Genomic DNA, 10809 nt, shown 5'->3' on the forward strand with positions numbered 1-10809 from the left:
TTAGTAACGCTAGCATATTGCATTAGTCACACTGATAATTAAAACACGTCAAATACTTTTTAGCGCAATTTCCATTCTGGAGAATTGCGTTCATTAACCCGTCATTTCTGGATGTATGAATGAATGGATGGATGGATGTGTGTCCGCAGCTTTAAGTCGTATCTCCTCCTCAACGAAGCAATATCGATGACTAGTTCCAAAAGAAATTATGTTAAGCAAGTTACGAGGATGAGCATAGGCCATAAAAATTCCGGGTTTCTTTCATGTATTTCCCGGAAAAGCCAAAAAAACGAGAAAAAATGCAGTTTTTTACCCATATCTCGGCAACCAGACCACTTAGCGACTTGAAACATGTATCAATCGATTCCTGCCATAATTTAGAACAATATTGCCGAAGAAAGTTTTCAAAAATATCCTCTCGTTCGGGCACAAATTTTAAAATTACATAAACACCTACAAACCGATCGTTCTTCTAGCTTGAACGCACCCCAGCATTATACGTCAGAGCTATTTTTAGATAACATAAGGAAATTGCGCATAAATGTCACTAGACTTTTTTAATTAACTTGTTTTACATGTTAAAGAAAAAAATCCTGTTCATTTGTGTCACTTTAGCGAATGACGAAATCTGCATCATTATTAACAGGATGCTATTTGGCTCGATGGCGCATGTTAGTTTTAAGGAGCCAGGGGTCGTACGCCGCGCCTATGCGGTAGTGTAATCGGGGGGTGGGGGCCCTGAGAGCGCCCCTCTACGTCTCTGACACATGGGCGGTCACCGAAGTTTGTTCTACCATATTATTTCGGTGAGTGATTAATGTACACTCAATGTTTTCATGCGGTAGTGTAGGTAAACCCGTGTCCCGATATTTATGATCCAAGCGCAGGCATTGTTTACATTTAAATAACTCATTTTTAGAAAAGACGGTCACGCGTCTAAGAACATTTGATTGGTAACGCGTTGGTGAAATCCTTCTAATACATTTCGTCAAACTCTCTTCTATTCCCGCGACAACGCGCGGGGGACGGGTACGCTAGTATATATATATATATATATATATATATATATATATATATATATATATATATATATATATATATATATATATATATATATATATATATATATATATATATATATATATATATATATATATATATATATATATATATATATATATATATATATATATATATATATATATACTAGCGTACCCGTCCCTGCACGATGTGGCGGTAATAGAAGAAAGTCTAAGGAAATACATGAGAAGGGTTTCATCCAAGCGTTACCAATCCTATATTTCTTAGACGCGTGACCTTGTTTTCTAAAAGTGCGCTTGGATCATAAATATCGGGACACGAGTTTACCCACACTACCGCCTGAAAACCATGAGTGTACGTTAATCACTAACGAAATAATGAGGTTGAACACACTTCGGTAAACGCACATGCGTCAGGGACGTAAAGGGGCGCTCCCAGGAGCCCCCCCCCCTCCCCGCCCCCGATTTCACTTTCGCATAGGCGCCGCTTACGGCTCCTGGCTCCTTAAAACTAACATAAGCGTCATAGTGCTCACAGGATAACACACAGCGCCTCATATCAATGATGCAGATTGCGTTTTTCGCTAAAGTTACACTAATCAACAGGGTTTTTTCTTTAAGACATAAAAAAACAATTTTCACCAGTTGTAAACAGCTGTGTGACTGATGCAATTTGTTAGCATTACTATTGGTGTATTATTAGAAGCTCGATCTTAATTTCTGATTTGATCGTCTAAAAATAGATGCTAATTGCATCATTCGCAAAGTGACGAAACTGTTTGGATTTTTTACGTACAAAAGGAAACAACCTAGTTAATAATTTAACCTTGGTTAATTTATGTGATTATTAAAAATAAACTGGGAATGATCTCCCCTAAACTTACTCGAATATTCTTATATAACACTAAGCTGGATGTCAACTCGAGATATAGACAGTATTTGTAATCCATTTTTAATTAGTTAAATTTTTTAAATTAGAATCTCGTAGAAATAAACCGAGAGTGATATCCCCTTTCTCGAATATTCTTAAATAACACTACGGGGATGGCAACTCGGAATATAGATATGATTTTCAATTACTTATACTTTTTAAAATAGAATAGAATCTCGTAGAAAAAAAAAGAATTGCGCTCAAAAGTCAACGCTAAATATTATGTGTATAATAAAATTATTAGTACTTTATAAATTTACATGCGTGTTTTTAAATTCGGAAATAGCGTGAATTACTACTTCCGTTAAACGGAAATTACTCAAAATTTAATTGAAGGCAGAAAAGTAAATCTTGTACTTATATGGAAAATTGCGTTCATCTATATGAAACAGTACTCAAGTTATAGGCTTTTGATTAATTGAAAGTAGAAAAGTTCCACTTCTGATTATCGGAAATCGCTGAATAGTTATACAGAACTACAAATTTGATATAATACTTATATTTGAAATTTCATCAACCTAGCTGTAACGTTACTCAAGTTATCGTGTTTACAGACACACATACACACATACACACATACACGCATATACACATACATACACACACAGACATACAGTAAAATTGCAAATTTATGTTTTTTTCCGACTCAGGGAAGTGTAAAACGTCGAGATTTGTAAAAATCTCGAGAGATTTGTAAAAATCTCGATTTTTTTTTTGCACGATTACAAAACTTTCTATAGACTGTATACGAGAAAGTAAAAATGTATTACAGGGCCTTCAGCGGCCCATGTGAGCCTTTGGGGGCCGAAACTGAATTTTTTGTTCGCAACCAAATCGCACCCTACCATGGCGCCGGCGGACACGCCTAATTCAATATAGTGAGTGCCCCATCTTATCCATTGTCTTTCACAATGTTTAGAACGAACTTAGTCGCCATAGCGCTCATGGGAAAGACCAGGGCGCCAAATCACATCATGCCTGGGGCCTCCCGTGCGAAATTAAATCTCCCCCCCCCCCTCCCCTAGAAACTTTCTCGGGAGTATTCATCAATTACCTAAAGTTTTATGGCACTCTGATAAACGGTGTCGAACCGCATCCGACTTTCATTTCTATTTATTTATCGTATATAGACAAGAATCGCATCCTCCAGGGGCGCCAGCCTTGCGAAATTAAAAACATTTTTTTTTATCGAAACCTCACCTAGAGTATTCTAATCAACTCCCCAAAGTTTGATGGCGATCGGAAGAACGATGTGAAACCGCAATCGACTTTTATTTTATAAACCGTATATAGAGAAAAAACAAATCACGCCCTGCCGGGGCGCTACCGTATTTATTTTAAAAAAAATACTAGACTTACCCGGTCATCCCTTAAATAACTGTGGGTTTCGGGGGTCATCCATAAATGACATCACGTCTGTCACTTATCATCACAAAATAACAAGACCCCACATTCAAAAAGACGTTTTTTATCTTTTAAAAACACCGATTTCTGCTGAGCATAGGTCTGACCACACTATCCTTTCATATACTGACGTCACAGGTGACCTACTCAACTCTACTTCACCTGCCCAGTGTCCCGCCAAGCAGAGGCGTAGCGAGGGGGGGGGGCGGGGGGACATATTGGTTGGAAAAACAAATTGAAAGTTTGAGGGGGGTGCAAATGAAAAATTCGAGGGTGGGTGCAAATCGAAAGTTTGAGGGGGGGGGCGCAAATGAAAGGTTCGAGGATGGGGGGGGGGGGTTCAAATCGAAAGTTTGAGGGGATGGGGTTGCAAATCAAATGTTCGAGAGGGGGTGCAAATCGAAAGTTTGTCCCCGGGCGCCGGGAAGGGTCGCTACGCCTCTGCCACCAAGTCTCAGACAACATGTTTTTATCGTTTAAAAAAAACGACTCCGGCCTAGCATGTCTCTGACCACACTATCCTTTCATATGCTAGGACAAAAAAACAGATGAACTCTACTTCACGGGCACTGTATCCTGCCAAGTTCAGATAGACGACTTTATCATTCACATCTAAATAAACAAATTGAATTTTTTTTTTACATTACCGTGATGTGTCTAGAAACCGTGCCACCCGCATGAAAGCCGATTACACTAACAACTTAGCTATCTAGACCCGTGACGTCTTTGATGCTAGATTAGACATATTCTAGATCTAGATAGATAAATCACAAAGATTTGCATCAAGTATATTAGGACTAAAGTAGGTTAATAAAGAAACTCAAAAATGTATTATGATTTTAAAATGGATTGTATTTTTAACTAATTAATCTTTGGTTTGACCTAGATTCTAGATCTAGATCTATAAATAACTTTCTTGGCCACCTAATATTTAGATCTATAAATTATTTAGATCTATAAATAGCTTTCTTGGACAGATTGTAGAGCTAGAGAATGTTATTGTAAAACTAAATGAAAAAGAAAGTTGAAAATTGATCTAAGTGTTGGAACGTAATAAAAACAGCAAACGGACGTATCATTAAAGCTATAGCCGACAGAAAATTAGCTTTAGAACGCGTTAAACATTGGAATGGGAAAACAACCTTCTTCGATAGAAGCCGCCATTATTGATGTAAAAAGTAAACAAATCATGTGACGTCACTATTCACTCAAAGTAAAGTCGTTTTTCTAAACTTTTAAAATTAATGTGGTTAATCTACCAATGAATAAATCAATAGATTAATGAACGTCTTTAAATAAATTTGTGATTGACAGTCTGTCTGAAAACAAAAATTGTTCTCTACCTACATACTATTTTACAGCTCTCCCCATAGCGCAGATTCTCTCCAGTAGTCAATCAGACAAACAATAAAACAAACCAAAAAACAAACAAAAAAAGAAATACTCAAACATGTAAACAAACTTGAGTTTTAGTAGTATATAGATGAGTTATCTTTTACTGTATGGCTCGGGGCTAGGTTATAGACAGTGTAGAATGAAAAGGTGGTGGTTAGGGCACAATATGAGAAAGACAAAAAATAACATCACTATGCAGGTGCTTGGGTGAAGTCCACGTGAAAACAGGAAGAGAAAAAGACCGAATAAGGCCGAATAAGGCCTGAAGGAAATCGTTTGAAATAGAGAAGGGGGAGGCTGGATTATTAGGGTTCAACTTCATAAAATTCAAGTGAGCTGATGAAGTATTGCCTACGCCTATGCCCATTAGGAAGCCGAAACAAATACAAAGAAGAAATTCAAAAGAGTTTAGAACATTGAATTCCATTAAACCCAAGAGTTTCGGTAATTCAGTCTCTGGGCTTCCGCGGAGGGTCAAGACTCCGACTCATATGATTCACGATCAGATTTTGTCAGTGTTTACGATACAACTGGAAGTGTTTGGTGAACGCGCATATGAAACTGGTAAGGTTTGGTACCTCGAAAAAGTTAAGAACCGCTGCTTTAGAGTGTACTTTGTAGAAGGTAAATGCTTATTTGGTCTACTTTTGGTCGTGTCTTTAGAACAATTTCGATAATAGTATATTACAATTTAAAATTATCAGTTAGGTTGAACAAAATGTTATGAAAAAAGCAATAAAAATTATCTATTCAGTACATTATACTAATTTTCTTCTCTCTTTAAACTTTTGGCAAAGAGTGTCGCTTTCCACCGCCCGCCCAGACAGTCTGCTGTTTTACTGATCAGATAGCGATACAAGAATCTTTGAAATTTATTTCTTTTTAATGAAGTGATCCAGGTAAGATGTAATGAAATCAAGTAAAAGTATCTGATCTCTCACATTAAAATTGAGAGAATCGTAAGAATCGTACAAAGAACTAGCTGCGTCTTTTCTTGGCAAAACTGGGTAGTGAAATCATACATTAAGCGTTAATACAATTGGTTTCTTTTCTAAATGTTAAAAGAGTTATCTATCCACCGATCCAGTACAAATCCTTCGGGTTTTTTTTGGTGAAAAAGCGCCCCTCACCCCCTCCCCACCATATTGGGCAAAGTTGGTAGAGCGGATTTTAAAGGTCACTAACTCTTTTTACTTTCTCGTATACAGAGTATAGAGAAAGTATTGTAATCGTGCACAAAAATCACATAACATTTTGACAGTTTTCACCGCTTTACACCTCAGTCCTTCATCACATCTGGAGTATAGAGGACTTATTTTATTCGGGCAATATTCATAAATCGAGATATATCAGATATATTTTGGCGTTTTGTGTGTAATCTAGTCGGAAAAACTGGACTTCGCATTTCTGTCCGTATGTCTGTGTGTGTGATTATGTGTGTGTGTGTAAACAAGATAACTTGAGTACCGTTACAGCTAGGTTGATGAAACTTCAAACATAAGTATTATATCAAATTTGTAATTCTGTGTCAATTTTTCAGCGATTACCGATAACCATAAGTGGAACTAATTCTACTTACAATTTTTCAAAAGCTTGTAAATTTAGTACTGTTTCGGATAGATAAATGAAATTTCACATGTATTTAAAAAATCTAATTCTCTGCCTTCTGACAACAATTTTGGGTAATATCCGTTCACCGAAACTAGTAATTTACGCTATTTCCGATTTCTCAAAACAAAAAAATGCATAAGAATGTATAAAGTACTAAAAAATAATCCGCATTAGTATACACATATTGTTTGGTGTTCACATGGTGTGCAATCCTTTTTTACTTTCTCGTATATACAAAGTATAGAGAAAGTCTGTGTGTCTTTCTGTGTGTCTGTGTGTCTGTGAGTTGTGTAAACACGATAACTTGAGTACTGTTACAGCTAGGTTGATGAAATTTCATATATAAGTATTTTATCAAAATCGTAGATCCGTATCAACTTTTGAGCGATTTCCGATAACCGAAAGTGGTACTTTTTCTACTTTGAATTTTTCAAAGGCCTATAACTTGAGTACTATTTCAGATAGATAAATGAAATTTCACAGGTAAGTATAAGATCTAATTCTCTACCTTTTTTCAAATTTTGAGTAATTTCCTTTCACCGGAAGTACTAATTTACGCTATTTCTAATTTCTCAAAAAAACGCATGTGAATTTATAAAGTACTAATAATATTGCGCATTATTATGCACATTTCATTTGGCGTTCACCTGGTCTGCAATTCTTTTTTCTACGAGATTTTATTCTATTTTAAAATCTTTAAGTATTTAAAATGGAGTTCCCATCCCCTGTTGCTTTATATAAGAATATTCGAGAAAGTTTAGGGGAGATCACTCCCGGTTTATTTACGAGGTTCTATTCTATTTTAAAAAGTTTAAGTAATTAAAAATCATGTCTATATCCTGAGTTGCCATCCCCCGTAGTGTTATATAAAAATATTCGAGAAAGTTTAGGGGAGATCACACCTGATTTATTTTGAATGTTACACAATCGTAAAATACGCTTTAGTACAATTTATTTCTTTTCTAAGTGATGACGGTTATCTACTCACTAATCCAGTGTAAATTTTACCGATTTTAGTCTTCGAAAAAGTGCCCCCCCCCCCCCCCATCGCCCCTAATACCTAGGAAAGCTGGAAATCTTAAGGGTATATGTTTTACAGTTACAAAATCGATGTAGAAAACAGTTAAAACAGAATGCAGAGCCATTAAATTTCTTAACTTTGACTGTTTATATTTCAAAGCTTCAAATGAGCTTTTAGACTATTTTTTCTAAGCTTTTGGCGCCCCCCCCCCCATTGGTCAGCGCCTAGGGCGGAAGCCCTCACCCAATTACCCCCCCCCCCCCTCCTCCAGCCACCGTTATGGTAGCCAGCCATTTTGTCTTCGTTACGAAACTTAATTTATTATACTAATATTAATAATGGATACATAATACGCCTTTAAAGATACACATTTATTTTCAAAAATCTAGCATGGCAAAGAAATTAGTAGCTTGATCATATGAAATTAACAAACATTACAGTTTAGTCGAAATAAGCATTCCAGTTATATCTCATTTCTCGTTCACTGATGGCACCATTGCCTGGGGAAAAAAAGTTCCAAATAGTTTATTCGTTAAATATCGTCTCAATAATATTTTATATACTTACAATAGAAACTGAGTGATGAAGCTCTAGTGACAACTAAACTATATAGTTAGATATAAATAGTTTCTTATTGCTCAAATGTTAGCAATATAATTGAACGGACTACAATTTTATAGGTATAATCGGGGGAACATCCTTAGCCACCAGCTAGGGATAATAATAAAGTACTATACGAAAAGGAGGAGGAGGTTGACAGTTAATGATCGTTTCCAAAGACAGCTTGGACATTAAAAGTGAAGTCTGTATGCTGACCAGTGGCTTGGGTTGTTAACGCTAAAGGGGGAGGGGGGGTAATTTATTCGTTCACAACACTGGGCAAAGAGTGAAAAAATGTGAATAACCACACGCGAGATTTATTGTATTGATCTCCTTCGATCTCTCCATCTCCTTGGATATCTATATATCTCCCACAATCGCGCTTTCTACAATCACTACGCTTAAATCCCCACACTGAAAAAGAAAGTCCCGTCTGTAACTGGTTCATATGTCATTCATTAAAACCACTAGACTACTGGGCAAACGGAAAAAAAGTGCGCAAATTCACATTTATCATACTAATACACATTAATTTTGTCATTTATCATGGAAAAATGTTTTAATGTGCTAGAATGTACATGTGCTCATACTTAGCTAATATCAATAAATGCTTGATTTAAGAAAAAAAATGCTCTTTAATAGGCGCACTTTAATATGTGCAGCTTTACATTGAACATTTTCCGGTCATCGCTTGAACCAGCGATCGCGAGACACTTAGTCGGCGACATAGCGGTTCGGTTTGTTACTCTTCGTTCAAGCTTGTAATAAAGCGGCCAAGTTAATAATGAAGCAGTCTAGTTTGTAATATAGAAAGTGTAGTTTGTAATATAGCATTCTAGTTTGTAAAATAGAAGTCTAGTTTGTAATGCAGCAGTCTAGTTTGTAATACAGCAGTTTGAGTTTCAACAGTAGTTGAAATAAAAATGATCACAAACACCAAAAAGAACGTGTTGTCACTTACCATCCTCATCGAACAGGCGGAAGATGTGTGGGAAGTCGAGGACGTTGAGGACCTCATCGTTGACTCTGTCCAGCTCGAGGAAGTAGAGTGGGGCGTTCTGGGGGTTGGGGAAACCTTCTTGTCTCCAGCCCTGGTCAAATTCTTGTTTGGTCACATCACCGTCAGCTGTTGTGTAGATTTGTTAGTTTGTTTGTTAAGATACAAGTTATACTTTTTGCAGTTTACAGTTGAACAATGCATGTTACAATGTTCATTTACCATTAATGTATAATAAAGAAACAAGTTTTCTGACTAAATGATTAACTTTTCTTATGGCAATGCATGAATATCGATTTTAAAATCTAATTAGATAGACAATTATTAATTTTTTTAAATTTTAAACAAGTCTAAATTTAGTGACACGTTTCAAGCGATTCCTCAATCAGCCTGTTTACAACCGTGATCTGTATTATCGCTTAGCTGACCTCACTCTTACGCTGCGACCAAAAACCAATTAGGGGCAGATAACTGTCTTTTAGAGCTCGACAACTAATGGACAGGTTTTCAGGCAAATATTTATTTGCCGCTGTCTATTTAGTAAACAAATACTTAAAAAATGGAAATTTATCAAATAAATAAACCTTTATAATAAACTTTTAAATGCACCGAAATTAAGAAGATAAAACAACCCTGCTTTACCTAATAAAAGCTGTGGTCATTCATGTGATCTCTAACACATTTTTTAATATTGAAAGCAAGTTTGTTTTAAGTGCATTTAATTTCTCGTTTGTAAAGAGATTTTTTATTTGTGATATTTTAACATTCTGAATAATGCGGCTTGTCAACAAAAAAAAGGATAGCAAACTATGTTCCTAATATTGAACTGTTCATAATGAATTCAAATTGATGATCATTTAACATTCAAAGATCAATTATAATCTTTCTCCTAAGCATCTACCAGGGTGGATCAAATAAAAACATAAAAGCTATTTTTTCCTCTTAATAATTATCCATATCCTCTCAACTCTCATCTAAACCAAATTTACAAATATTACCAGAGACCAACGGTCTTGTGACTTACAATCGTCGTCAAAATGAAGCCAGAATCTGTCAAACTCAGCTCTCTGTAGCAGATTGTCATTTCCGGCATATCTTCTGAAGAGGTCGTCAAAGTTGACGCTTCCGCCACCAGGCTGGGCAACCACACTGGAAATATAAAGTTTGAAGTCTATATTTGTTTTGTGGTTTTATTAATTAAATTGCTATTTAAGCAAAATCGAAAAAAAAAACACTAGCATAAAACAAAACGTAAATATGTACCTTAACACAGAGAAAGGCAAGAATAAGTCAATCTAAACTGGTGAGTCTCGAACAAAAAAACAGCATGTAAATACATTATCATTACCAAAAAAAATTAATAGGAATTTAAAAACAAGACAGGCGACTTAAATACCACGACAAAAATAAAACTGACATCCTAAATACCACGCAAAAAAAAAACAGATTACAAAAAAATGAACTGAAATCTAACAAGCGGACAACTGACCAGCCAAAGATGGCAACAGCGAGAAGAGCGAAGGTCCTCATGGTGTTCTGGAACTGTAAAGTAAAGATCAACTGTCTGGTCCTGTTTTTATAGCCCGTGGGTCATGTCATGGACCTGTGGTCTAAAAACGTGTTGATATTGGAGAATATTAATTTTTTATTACGAATCGATACTTACACAATTTTTTGATTCCAACCAGTGGCGTTGGCAATGAGACCCCCCCCCCCCCCCCCAAAAAAAAATAATATTAACTAGTCTTTTACGTCTATCTATGCTACAGCTATTGGCGACGGTGGACTTGTGTCGCAAATATTTGATGTT

General features: G+C 36.0%; 1 protein-coding gene across 1 annotated transcript; it reads right to left on the reverse strand.

Annotated features, from left to right (window-relative positions):
- Nucleotides 1–7754: 7754 nt before the first annotated feature.
- On the reverse strand, nt 7755–10609 carry LOC131939219 (calmodulin-like). The gene is made up of 4 exons (XM_059297419.1): nt 10489–10609; nt 10024–10148; nt 8964–9128; nt 7755–7902 (listed from the first exon to the last, which is right to left on the reverse strand). The coding sequence occupies exons 1-4, from the start codon at nt 10527–10529 to the stop codon at nt 7844–7846; spliced, it is 390 nt and encodes a 129-aa protein (XP_059153402.1). The 5' UTR covers nt 10530–10609; the 3' UTR covers nt 7755–7843.
- Nucleotides 10610–10809: the final 200 nt, after the last annotated feature.

Source organism: Physella acuta, unplaced genomic scaffold (assembly GCF_028476545.2).
Source record: "Physella acuta isolate Inbredline_101_S28 unplaced genomic scaffold, ASM2847654v3 ptg000268l, whole genome shotgun sequence".
Classification (NCBI taxonomy): Eukaryota; Metazoa; Mollusca; class Gastropoda; family Physidae; genus Physella; species Physella acuta.

What these genes read in the sequence shown, in the direction of transcription:
- LOC131939219 (XM_059297419.1), bottom strand. Translation starts at nt 10,529, where the DNA reads ATGAGGACCTTCGCTCTTCTCGCTGTTGCCATCTTTGGCTG. An exon ending in GCTTCATTTTGACGACGATT is followed by an intron (nt 9,129 to 10,023) that starts GTAAGTCACAAG and finishes TCTACACAACAG; the next exon opens with CTGACGGTGATGTGACCAAA. An exon ending in CCGCCTGTTCGATGAGGATG is followed by an intron (nt 7,903 to 8,963) that starts GTAAGTGACAAC and finishes TTTTTTCCCCAG; the next exon opens with GCAATGGTGCCATCAGTGAA.